Raw genomic sequence first — 13,526 nt, 5'->3', positions numbered from 1 at the left:
AAGCTTACTTTATATATCTCACTCTAGTCAGCTATACAAAAGTCACAACATATATGTACATTAGGAAAGCCACATATACAACATACAGAGGAGACACACCATCATCCCAATCTCAAGTATTCCGTATGAAAATCTTTATTTTTCCTGTGACAATTTTCAAATCATACACCTTGCCAGTGTGTTAATTAAAAAAAAAAAAAAAAAAAAAAAAACCTTTATCCCAGGTTCACAGACCCTGAGTTCATCAAAACCCATGGAGGTGTGTCTGGTTGTTGCTGGATTGAACTACATCTTTGCGGCAAAGGGTCCTTCATCTGTGTTGCTCTTTGGCTCCAGTTGGTGCTCCATGACAGTGGAAATCTGAAATGCTTCTTGCAGAAATTCCAGTTGTAAGCAGCTTGAGGAAATCTCAGTATGCTTACTCAAAATTCTTTGTCTCCCCATTCAGTTAGCTTGCTTTTAAAAGCATTGTTTTTTTTTGGAGAATGGCCTTCAGAACAAAGGAGTGAAACATTTCCCTTAGTCGCAACATTATAAACTCCATTAACAGATTGACTTAATCTCCTATACTGAATTAGTTCCTAGAACATCTAAATTTTTTTTTTTTTACTCAGAAGCAAATAGTTTCTGTAGCAGTTGTACAGTTAAAACCTGTTACCACATTTTAGTCTAGCATTTTTGTAGCATCTCAATACAAATTACATTGCAGCTTGTCTGCAATGAACATCTGGCTATGGACAACCACCAAGAGGGGAAGCACCCATACTAATGTGTTAGAAGAACAATGACGCCGCCCCATTATATGGAGAAGCACTTCTTGATACGCTGGTTCCCAGGTTAGATGTCTGAATCTAAATGAGATTTCTCTCAAAGTAAGGTTAACTCCAGTTATTCAAATACAGTAAATGCAAGAAGGCAGCGTACTGAAGACATCAGTCCTGTACTTCACAGTTTTCAGTCTCTTTTCTAAAAACCTCTTAATGGAGATATGGCCCAGTATCAAGGCTAAGTGAGCAAATGTTGTCTAATCTAAAGTTGTTATGGGTAGTAACACAACCCCTGCTTATTGTACAACAGTACTCCTTGGATTTAAGCCAACCATATACACTTCATCCTACTAATTTACCTGTCCTGCTTATCTCAAGGATCTTCACCCTTTTGTACTCACCAATTAACAACCAGTTATTTTCCTGAGTGAGACTATAAAAAGTTAAACTCTTCTACCAAAAGTACAAAGACAAATAAAATATAGTAGAACAATACAAACCCAGCTATGCAGCATTACAGATGCAGAAATTTATCATGTTGTTGCTCTTGGTTATCTTTGGCCCCCACAAAAAACCATAATTTAGTTATCCAAAGTATTTTGAAGTACAGTAATCAAATTTTACACATTAAAAATGTAGCCCTCATCCTTTTTGTTGCTAGGAGACATGTGAGCAAAATCTATTGTTTGGACTTCTATATTTGTGCTTTCCTTGGTCTCTGCTAGCATGGGACACAACTTTTTCCAGTTGGGGTATAACACTTCTGTTCAGGTGCTCCTGTGTTTGTGCAAGTGCTGCTTTTCCATAAATTGTCCTGCTCCATGTTTTCTACTTTTATTGAGATCTGACTGTGTTGCCTCTTAGAGTACGCCTTTTTGTGAAGTGCATAAAATTTGGAAAAGCCCTTCCTTACAGAGACCTCAATTTTTCAATTCTATGTAGAATTAATTACTTATGAATATTATTATACTAAAGTATGTCTCCACCTGATAACAGTCCTTTGGGCACTCCCCTTTTCTCTGCCAAGGTGTCATTACTGAAGTGCATGGTTGTTGCCTGACATGAAACTTTGTAAACAACTGGTAATGAGCAAAACAAGTTGAGTTGTTTCTAGTCCTCAAATCACCTCAAAATTTTTTCGATCTTCTGAATGCTGGCAGTGATCACATCTTTTTCAAGCAATACCAATTGTAGAAAAACTTTGAAATGCCATCTTTTACTGTTTCCTTTGCCAAGCTTATTCTATAGTGCTGATTTTCTGTCTCATAGCTGTCAGAAGATGTGGTAAACCCTCATGTCCACTACCAAAAATCCAAGCTCTTCCATCAGTGAGTACTTGCAGACCTGCTGCTGTATCTTCTCAGCTGAAGCATATAAATCATAATTTTTCTGCCCTATTTTTACATCCATTATGCAAGGCTTGGAAAACTTATACATCATAACTTCTGGTTTTAGATATGTATCATTTGGTGCAGTAGGTGGTGACCAGATACGGAATTACTTTGGAAGATATTTTTGCAGCTCCGGAAGAAAGCTGTTGTAACAGTCAGCATCATAAACCTTGTTGTAGATATCCTTCTCCCTGGGACCTCAAGGTGATCACTGCAGCCGCTCAAGACAGTCCTATCCAGATGCTGCAGAATACCACCTTTATCCTTGCTGTACAGGTGCCTGGCCACCTGGTGCAACAGCAGAATACATCTATTAAATCCCTGCCGCCAGCCCCTTGCTGCCACCACCATCATCACTGGGCCCAACCTGGATGTAGAACTATTGACTGCAACTCTTTTGAGTGCAACCATCCAGCCAATTCCTTAATCAATGAGTGGTCTGTCTGTCAAATGCATGTCTCTCCAGTTCGGACACAAGAATATCATGGCAGACAGCGTCAAATGTTTTGCATGAGTCCAGCTAGATGGTATCAGTTGCTCTTCCCTTATCCACCGGTGCTGTAACCCTGTCATAGAAGGCCACCAAATTTGTAAGGCGTGATCTGCCCTTAGTGAAGCCATGTTGGCTGTCATCAGTCACCTCCTTGTTTTCCTCGTGCCTTAACATAGTTTCCAGGAGGATCTGCCCCCACGGTCTTGCCAGGCACAGAAGTGAGACTGACTGTCCTGTAGTTCCTCAGGTCTTTCTTTTATCTGTTTTTTGAAATGGGGGCTGTTTCCTGTCTTCCATCACCAGGAACTTCACCAGAGTGCCACAACTTCTTGAATATGATGGCAGTGGCTTATCAGCTTCATCCACCAGTTCCCTCAGGACCCTTGGATGCTTCACATTAGGTCCCATGGACTTGCGCACCTTCAGGTTCCTTAGATGGTCTTGAGCCTGATCTTCTGCAACAGTGGGTGGTTCTTCATTCTCCCAGTGCCTGTCTTTGCCTTCTGGGACTTGGGCTATATGGCTAGAGCTCTTGCTGGTGAAGAGAGAGGCAAAGAAGTTGTTGAATGCCTCAGCCTTTTCCATATTCAGGGTAACCAGTTCTTCTATTTCCTTCTGAAGATGGCCCACATTTTCCCTAGTCTTCCTTTTATCACTGATAAACTTTAAATATACTTTATACTGATATATTTTAGAAACTGTCCAACAGTTGGACCCCACCAGTCTCCAGTAGATCATGTGTCTCCAAGGGTCCCAAGGGTCACATGACCAACAATTTGGCCTTTTAGACCATAACACCAGTCCTGCAACTGTGGTAAGTTTTTTACATTTGACAGGTAGGGTTGAAGAGAAAGCCACCTTTGTTCCAGAGACTCTTACAGGTGCTCCAAGGGTTCTGTAGTCCTTCGTGAAACACTCTGGATGCTCTTGACAGTGTCACTGATGCCTACATTGAATGACAGCAGTAGATAGTAGTCTGCAGGCTACACAAGGGTTGGCAATCTCTCAACAACATCTCTAATGTGACCCCCTGGTAGGCAACAAATGTCTTAAGCGTGTGTCAGGTCATTATATGGGTGCCTCTGTACCTCTCAGAAGAGTCCCCTGCAGATATTACCTGTTGCCTTTTCTTGGTTGTGCTGGTGGTTATACAGCTCTGACTGTTGTGATCAACCACTGCACTGTGGGCTGAGCCAGCACCAGAGCTATCGTCTTGACAACCAAGTATCGATAGGGATCAGTGAAGAAAATAGTAAAATGCAGCAAGACTTCCATTGCTGCTATTTGATATATGTTGAATTATTTGTGTAATAAAAGAAAAAAGTATGAGCATCTGCATTTGCCAGTTTTAGCTTTTTTTTTGTTTTTAAATACAGGTTTGGTATGGATACTTCAATGCAGGTTCATGCAGTTTTCCCAAATATGTATCTAGGTTGATTGAATTACTCATTTTTTTTTGTTCTCTATTGCCATCACTAATCTGAAAGGTTGGAACCTTTTTGGTTAAATTCACAGCTGGAGGTTCTTACTACATGATTTCAAGATCTTTAGGACCAGAGTTTGGTGGAGCAGTGGGACTTTGTTTCTACTTGGGTACGACCTTTGCAGGAGCGATGTACATTCTTGGTACCATTGAAATTTTATTGGTAAGTACTATTAAGTCTTGTAAGGCTGTATTCAGGCTACTGTGGGAGATTACTGTATTTAGACATTATTCAGTAATTGTAAATAAGTTATAATAAGGCCTAAACTGTATTCTAGTTTGTTTTTGAATGCTTTGATACTATATATCTGGTATGTCAATATTCTTACTATACTTGTGATTATTTGAAGAAGTTCAACAAACTTTGATCAGCAATACATAAACATGTTAAAGACTGATGTCAATTATTTCCCATTTAAATTAGGAACAAAACAGTTCGGTAACTGACCTTTACTAATTTGTACCAGATACAATATTTGTTGCCACCTTTTCTTAATGCATTCTAAATAAAAATGGTCGCACAAACTGTGTCTGTGCTGTACACATATATAGCTGCAAGAAAAACTGTGCTAATTGTGGTAAGACTTAGAAAAAAAAATCCAAAGTAAAGGTATTAGAAGAGAAAGAAAAGCCATCAGGCTAGGCTACAGTATGGGTTCTATATGGAATCCATACCCATTGTATTGAAACATGTTTGTTATGCTACTCCTCCTCCTCCATTCCTTTTTGTGTTTTCTTGTCTGGCAGAGACACAAATTTATGAGAGGCAGAAGTTCTTAGCAGAAAAGCTGGATCAAAAGCAGTGTCTCTTTCTCAGCATATACACTCTGTTTTATCCTCTTCTGTCACCCTCACTCCCATTGCTTTTTCCCTTACATAGATCACTGATTATTCAACTTTACAGTTTGCTGATAATGTCACTTTGAGTGCATGCAGCTCTTCAAAGTAATCTACATAATAGATAGGGTTAGAAAAGAGGAGGGGCATATAGTTAAAAACTCATTGTATATTAAAATTGAGTCTGCTACAGTGTCTCTGTACCAGTAAAAATCTTGAAAATATTTTTTTGCAATTTCATTATACCAGATCAAGTGAGATATTTGTTTCTGCTCTTTGATAAACACTTTTGTCATCTGATAGAACTTGTTTGTGAAGTAATAAAATATGTATGATAATTTGCCATATTTCCTACAGACTTACATTTCTCCAAGTGCTGCTATATTTAAAGCAGAAGATGGTGGTGAAGAAACAGAGGCTATGCTGAATAACATGAGAGTTTATGGAACATGTATTATCATTCTGATGGCTGTAGTAGTTTTTGTGGGAGTCAAGTATGTTAACAAGCTTGCACTGGTCTTCCTTGCCTGTGTGATTTTATCCATCATTGCCATATATGCTGGAGTTATTAAGACTGCTTTTGACCCACCTGACTTTCCGTAAGTGACGTTATTAAGTAGTATAGGTTATTATTTAAAACATATGTATATGTCAGTTGACCTCCATGGTAGGTTTCTTATGTTTATGTTCATAAGCTTATTATTATTATTATTATGTTTATTATGTTTATTAGGCACTTACATGTTTGCTTGTCTGAACTATATATTTGAATCTTTGTTTACCAGACTTGATACTCTGGAAAAGGTTCTTTAGTACTTAATATTACTGGCCATTATTCCATTCACACTTAAACATGAAGGTGGTCTTGCTGACAGTAAATATAGCTGTTTTATCTAATGAACGAAAAACTTAAATCTACGGGATAAAGTAAAACCTTAAAAGAAATGTAACTATGAACCATAGGTAACATACTTTCAAACTTTGTCATGATGATGAAATTTTCAAAGCTTCCATTTTACCCTATTCAAAATAGAAGGTTTACAGTGTTAAATTCATTTGCTTTATATGAAGACTTTTCTACCTTTTTGTTACTAAAATCTAGCTTTGTTGTCACACATGGCATATCGCTCCTCACCATCTTTATTTTGTACATTGCCAGCTTGCTAAGAATTTTTTCTGGTGTCCAGTTATCAGTATGCAAGTTACATTTTTGTGCATCTGTTCCTGCATGGAGGGTAAACAATAGTACCACTTAAGAAATTAGTGGAAGAGCCTGGGAACTACTGTAGTGAATTGCCATCTATTATGTAGAACTGATCCTGTGCTATATGATTGTTCTGGATTCTGTAGTACTCTGAGGTGTTGATGGTTTCTTCATAAACTGAACGTTAAAGCAGTATTTTTGTACTGTAAAATTATACTAACTTTTCTACTGCAAAATAAAGGTATGTTCAAAATTGACACTTTTCTGAAGTGAACATGGATTTCTAAGAAACTGGAACTTCCAGTAGGAAAGTATTTAAATCTTTTATTCCTCCATATAGGTAAAAGAGGGATCATGTAGATACGTAGCATTGAAAAGAGCTGGGAACAGGTCTTTGTAACAGGTAAAACCTGTTCCTGGTTTTCTGGGAACTGCTACTGTGATATATTACTGTTAAAAAAAAAAAAAAAAAAAAAAGTTTGTCTTCCTATAAATGCAATTGTTCACATTTTGGTGAGTCTGCCTTAAAATAAGAAATTCAAGCATGGTTTCATATTGTGTTAAAGCTGATCTCATGGTGAGCAGGTCACCAAACTCACCATCATGCAGCAAGTTAGCATTGGTCTGGAAAAAAAAATAAGTCTAGCTTCTCTTGTTAACATTTGGACAGCTAGCTTACCAGATTCCTCTTTCACTTAGCTGTCCATCACCTCACTTCATCTCTGTTAGGTTTAGCCATTGTGCAGATGCTGAAATAGTATATGTCATTAATTTACATCATGATCTTCCAGCTAAATCAAACTGGAGGAAGTTTCCATAGGATAAATAGTTCATCAAACACCATAGCAAGCAAAAAGAGGAAAATGGCAAGATCATCCTTTTTAGCAGCAGGTTCTCTATGAAATCTGCTTGACTTGTGATGCCATACCTTGAAGCTGTACTATAGTGTCCTGTAAGCTTCCCTTGTTCTTGTACCCTTCACAAGGCATCTACTCTTGACTGCTATCAGAAACAAGATGTTACACCAAGTAAATATTCTCTGTCACTTAATATGCTTTTTGCATGTTCTAATGGCAAACGTAATGTTTTTACTGTTTGTTACCAGCTTCCCGAGCTCCTTCAAAAATACTCAATGTGTACTACCTGTGTACTTTTGCTTATCTGACTGACGTGAATGCTTCACTTGATGCTCCTTTTTCCATCTTTACAGATGTTATAGAATGGTTTAGGTTGGAAGGGACCCTAAAAATCATCTAGTTCCAAGCCCTCTGCCACAAGCAGGGACACCTTCCACTAGACCAGGTTGCTCCAAGCCCCATCCAACCAGGCCTTCAACATTTCCAGGGATGGGGCATCCACAACTTTTCTGGATAACCTGTTCTACTCCCTGAGTAAATAATTTATTCCTAATATCTAATCTAAATCTACACTGTTTTAGTTTAAAACCATTATTTTTTTTTTCCTATTAATCCTTGGTACAATTTCCTGCTTTCTTTTAGGCCCCTTTTAGGTACAGGAAGACCTTCCCAGAGCATTCTGACAACCCCAGCTCCATCAGCCTGTCCTCATAGAAGAGGTGTTCTAGCCCTTTGATCATGCTTGTTGCCCTCCTCTCAACTTGATCTAATACATCCATGTCCTTATACTGGGGGCCCCAGAGCTGAATGCAGTACTCAAGTAGGGTCTCACAAGAGCAGAGAAGAGGAGAATCACTTCCCTCAATCTGCTGGCCATGCGTATTTTGATGCAGCCCAGGCTTTTTGATGCAGGTGAGATTTCTGACCTGCAAGTGCACATTGCCTTCTCATCAGCCAGCACCCCCAGGTCCTTCTCTTCAGAGCTGTTCTCAATCCATTCTCCACCCAGCTTGCATTTGTGCTGGGGATTACCCTGACCCAGGCGCAGGCTCTTGCACTCAGCCTTGATGAACTTCTGATGTTCCCATGGGCCCACCTATCAAACTTGTCCCTCTGAATGGCATTGCTTCCCTCCAGCATGGTGACCGCACCACACAACTTGGTGATCTGCTGATGGTGCACTCAATCGCACTGTCCATGTCAGGGACAAAGTTGTTAAAAAGAGCCAGTCCCAATACTGACCCCTGAGAAACACCACTGGTTACTATCTCCACTTGGACATTGAGCTATTGACTGACTATTTGAGTGCAACCATCCAGCCAATTCCTTAATCAATGAGTGGTCTGTCTGTCAAATGCATGTCTCTCCAGTTCGGACACAAGAATATCATGGCAGACAGCGTCAAATGTTTTGCATGAGTCCAGCTAGATGGTATCAGTTGCTCTTCCCTTATCCACCGGTGCTGTAACCCTGTCATAGAAGGCCACCAAATTTGTAAGGCGTGATCTGCCCTTAGTGAAGCCATGTTGGCTGTCATCAGTCACCTCCTTGTTTTCCTCGTGCCTTAACATAGTTTCCAGGAGGATCTGCCCCCATGGTCTTGCCAGGCACAGAAGTGAGACTGACTGTCCTGTAGTTCCTCAGGTCTTTCTTTTATCTGTTTTTTGAAATGGGGGCTGTTTCCTGTCTTCCATCACCAGGAACTTCACCAGAGTGCCACAACTTCTTGAATATGATGGCAGTGGCTTATCAGCTTCATCCACCAGTTCCCTCAGGACCCTTGGATGCTTCACATTAGGTCCCATGGACTTGCGCACCTTCAGGTTCCTTAGATGGTCTTGAGCCTGATCTTCTGCAACAGTGGGTGGTTCTTCATTCTCCCAGTGCCTGTCTTTGCCTTCTGGGACTTGGGCTATATGGCTAGAGCTCTTGCTGGTGAAGAGAGAGGCAAAAAAGCTGTTGAATGCCTCAGCCTTTTCCATATTCAGGGTAACCAGTTCTTCTATTTCCTTCTGAAGATGGCCCACATTTTCCCTAGTCTTCCTTTTATCACTGCTATACCGTTCTTGTTGCCCTTGATGTCCCTGGGCAAATTTAATTCTAATAGGGCTTCAGCTTTCCTAACCTGATCCCTGGCTGTTCTGACAATTTCTCTGTATTTTTATGTATCACTTTATTAAACAAGCCTGGAGGAGATATTTCCAGAACATTTTTTCATGTAGCTTAACAAATACTTATCAACAGGTTGTTCCTAGATGTTTGATGTTCTTTGTTAGGAATTTGCTTCTTGCAAACCATTCTGAGTTTTCTGAATTCTTTAATTGCTTTCTGTGAAGAACATGTATGATATTTGCATTTGAACTAGGAGTTCAGAGTCCTTAGATCTTGCTGATTGATCATCTTGTCTCATTTACTAACTTTTAATGTAAAATATTTTTTTGCTGGAAAATGCAGGTCACTTGCTTAATCTTTCTTATAGTTTTTCTTTGTCAGGCTTGTCATTTTCTTAAATTCCAATTACTAAATTTCTCTTGTTTCTTATAGAGATCATGATTTGTTCACTCCTGCTGTTTAGTGCCAAAACTGCTTAAATTGATTCTATTCTCCAAAGAAAAAATCAGAAAGTAAAATAGCTGCCTTAAAGTTGAAATGTCTGCTTCATGTTTTAAAGATTATTGATGATGGGTTTACATGCAGAGACTATATACTGCTTTAGTAGATGTTGTATAGCCCATTACACGGGTATTGTAAATAATGGGTTTCTGAGGCAGTTTAATGGACAAATATATTTTATTGCACAACACTACGCTGAAGGATCACTGTTTTTTTTTGTTTGTTTGTTTTTGGTAGCATCTGTCTTCTTGGAAACCGTACATTGTCAAAACGCAGCTTTGATGTCTGTGCCAAATTTACTGAAAGCAATAATGAAACAAAGACAACAACCTTGTGGCGCCTCTTCTGCAATAGCTCTTTACATAATGCTACGTGTGATGACTACTTTAGTCTCAATAATGTTACAGAAATTCAAGGGATTCCGGGAATAATGAGTGGAGTTTTAATTGGTAAGTCAGAAAGCACTGAATTTTTAGTGAATACTGAATACTGATTTCGCCTGTAGCTTTTCAGTAATGTAGGGGTCTTACCTGTCACAAGTCTTTTGCTCTAATCTGTTTCCAAGAAAGACTGCTTCCTGGAGTGTTGCTTCCTTTAATGTTTCCATTTGGTTTTGGAACCTTAGTATCAAATGCTTTGATTTGGGATCACTGAGGTTTTATAGTTCAAAAACTGTTGTTCTATCCAAAAAAGTAGTAAAGTGTTTATTACATTAAAAAAAAATAAATGAAATGTTTAACTCTTTTTTTTAACACCAGATATAGTTATTTCAAACTCTTCTGAGGAAGAACTTTTTCCAATTTACAAGTGCTAAATTGAGGAATGAAGTCTGCTGTTTGTCTAACATTGTATGGCAAGTCAGTTCTGTGTTTTTTTAAAAAAAAGTATTTTTAGCTTTCAATATAACACTTGGAAAAGAGACATTTGTATGTAAATGTATTTGTGTATAAAATCATTCAACTTCTTCAGAATCAAAAACGTAAATCTTTTTTTGACTGTTACAAGAAATGTTACTTGAGATTTATTATTCTGTGCATTTTATAATTTACCACATACATTTTTTTCCCCTGAATATTTTAAGAAGTATTTCTTTTGATGCTGCTTTACCTTCCCCCTACATGCTCAGGATACAGTCCTGTGTTCTAACTTCTGCTACAATTTGAACTTCAAACTACTGTTTCTCTTTTGTAGCAGTCTGTTTCTCTTTCCTTCTTTCTTTCCTTCCTTCTTCTCTTCCACCCTTCTTTTCTTCTTTCTTTCCTTCCTTCTGTTCATCCATTTGTAGTTTACTTTTTTTTTTTTTGAACCAGCACTGCCACATAAAAGTATATTTCATATTTCCAGTGTCATATAATGCTGAGTTTTCTAACAACCATTCAGAGTCTGCTGAAAGCTCAATGTTAGAGAAACACTTAACAATGTTCATTGCTAACCTGTTGATGAAACTCACCTATTTCTGCTCAGTCATTGAGTGTGGAATGGTTTTTCTGTAGTTCTTTGCAGTTGGCTTTTGCTTCCACCACCTTGAATAACTGAGTGTTACTGGTAAGCTTTCTCATCTTGCAACTAACTCATTTTTCTAGTCCAGTACATTGCAAAGCACGGGTTACATCCTGGTATGATTTCTTGTGGAAATTCACTGGTGACTTTCCTGCATTGTAAAACTGAATCTGTATTTAATTTTACCTGTTTTCTATCTTTGAACCATTTTTATTATTCATGTGATGACTTTTCCCTTTATCCCATGACTGTCTTAATGCTTTTCACCAACGGGATCTATCAAAAACACTTGGGAAATCTGAGTGGGCTAAATTAAATAGATCCTCTTCACTTATATTTCCATCAAGAATACTTTTGAGTAATACTTTTGTATAATTTTCTTTCTAAAAAGCTGTTACTTCCCCAGTTCCTAAAACTCGAGGAAAAAAAAAAAAAAAGGTAGTGTGAATGAATAATTACCCAAATTCAAAGACAATAATACCCATGTGTCTATGGCTGTAGCTGGGAATACTCAGATATCATAGATGGATGTCTCAGGAAGTGTGTGCTAAGTCCTCCCACAATTTACAGGACATCTGTATACAGTAAGTTTACATCTTTCAGAAAGTAACCCTTTTTCTTCACCCAGAATTTCAAATCCACTTGGTTTATCACTCTGGGGACAGTGACTATAGGAACTTAATGTAATAAAGCTCAGTGAGACATCTCACGAAAGGAGAAAATGATTTATACATTAAAAGTCTCTAAGCTATTTTTTCCTGTTTGTGCTCTCATGTGCTCCACAAATACAAATCTGATTGTTGGACTGGTCAGGCTAGTGTCATGTCTGTGTCACGCTGAACAAAGGAAACTTGCTGTTGAGTCCTCTAAGTGTTTAGTGCTTTTGATTGGCAATGACAAAGTGATTTCTGGACTTCCTTTATATACTTCAGAGGGAGTAGATATTAATTTGGAGATCTTATCTCATTTTATGTCACTGTTCGAGTACTTGCTGAAATTCCTGAATTTTACAATTCTCTTGTTTTCCTTAACTTTTGCTTTTGTGGCATCAGTCTTCATCTTTACATCAATTTGTTCTTCTTCATTTGAATGAAAGAACACATAGCTGCACTGTAGCAATTCATATTTACCTTTCTTTTTAACCTTTATTCTACTCTTGCATTGTTCTCTCATGCATGCTTCTGTTTATGATTCTAATATAGTTCTAATAGTTTTCTAATGGTTCTAATGGTTTTCTCCAGAAACCTTCTAGCTTTCTATAAGGTTTCTGGAGAGCATGGAAAATAGCTTCCTGACGCAGCTGGTTAGTGAGCCTACCAGGGGTGGCGCCCCGCTAAACCTTCTCTTCACAAACAGAGAAGGACTGGTGGAGGATGTGGTTGTTGGGATCTGTCTTGGGCAGAGTGACCACGAAATGGTGGAGTTCACTATTCTTGGTGAGGCCAGGAAGGGGACCAGTAAAACCGCTGTATTGGACTTCCGGAGGGCTGACTTTGTGCTGCTGAGGACACTGGTTGGTAGAGTCCCTTGGGAGGCAGTTCTGAAGGGCAGAGGAGTCCAGGAAGGCTGGGCACTCTTCAAGAGGGAAATCTTAATGGCGCAGGAACGGTCTGTCCCCACGTGCCCAAAGACGAGCTGGCGGGGAAGAAGACCAGCCTGGCTCAACAGAGAATTGTGGCTTGATCTTAGGAGAAAAAAGAGGGTTTATAATCTTTGGAAAAGTGGGCAGGCCACTAGGGAGGACTTTAAGGATGTAGCGAGGCTGTGCAGGGACAGAATTAGGAAGGCCAAAGCTCATCTGGAGCTCAATCTGGCTACTGCCGTTAAAGATAACAAAAACCGTTTCTATAAATACATCAACACAAAAAGGAGGACTAAGGAGAATCTCCATCCTTTACTGGATGCGGGGGGAAACTTAGTTACAAGAGATGAGGAAAAGGCAGAGGTGCTCAATGCCTTCTTTGCCTCAGTCTTTAGCGGCAATACCGGTTGTTCTCTGGATACTCAGTACCCTGAGCTGGTGGAAGGGGATGGGGAGCAGGATGTGGCCCTCACTATCCATGAAGAAATGGTTGGTGACCTGCTACGGCACTTAGAAGTGCACAAGTCGTTGGGGCCGGATGGGATCCACCCAAGGGTACTGAGGGAACTGGCAGAGGAGCTGGCCAAGCCACTGTCCATCATTTATCAGCAGTCCTGGCTATCGGGGGAGGTCCCAGTTGACTGGCGGCTAGCAAATGTGATGCCCATCTGCAAGAAGGGCTGGAGGGCAGACCCGGGAAACTACAGGCCTGTCAGTTTGACCTCAGTGCCAGGGAAGCTCATGGAGCAGATCCTCCTGAGAGTCATCACGCAGCACTTGCAGGGCAAGCAGGCAATCA

The 13,526-nt window shown here is 39.4% G+C and overlaps 1 protein-coding gene and 1 pseudogene across 3 annotated transcripts in view; one reads left to right on the top strand and one right to left on the bottom strand.

Annotated features, from left to right (window-relative positions):
* LOC311206680 (solute carrier family 12 member 7-like) overlaps positions 1-13,526 on the top strand; it is a gene marked incomplete at its 5' end in the record, with an annotated part of 85,998 nt that overhangs the window by 31,255 nt on the left and 41,217 nt on the right. For both annotated transcript variants that reach the window (XM_084282230.1, XM_084282229.1), the window contains 3 exons: positions 4,167-4,297; positions 5,329-5,570; positions 9,883-10,094. In XM_084282230.1, the coding sequence (XP_084138356.1) occupies positions 4,167-4,297; positions 5,329-5,570; positions 9,883-10,094 (585 nt within the window). The remainder of the gene's footprint in view (positions 1-4,166; positions 4,298-5,328; positions 5,571-9,882; positions 10,095-13,526) is intronic.
* Positions 1,737-2,569, bottom strand: LOC311207096 (inositol polyphosphate multikinase-like; annotated as a pseudogene). The gene has a single exon. The product of its transcript is annotated as an inositol polyphosphate multikinase-like (transcript).

This window comes from Netta rufina, assembly GCF_964035555.1.
Source record: "Netta rufina genome assembly, chromosome: 2".
Lineage (NCBI taxonomy): Eukaryota > Metazoa > Chordata > Aves > Anseriformes > Anatidae > Netta > Netta rufina.
This window is presented reverse-complemented; position numbering and strand designations above follow the sequence as displayed.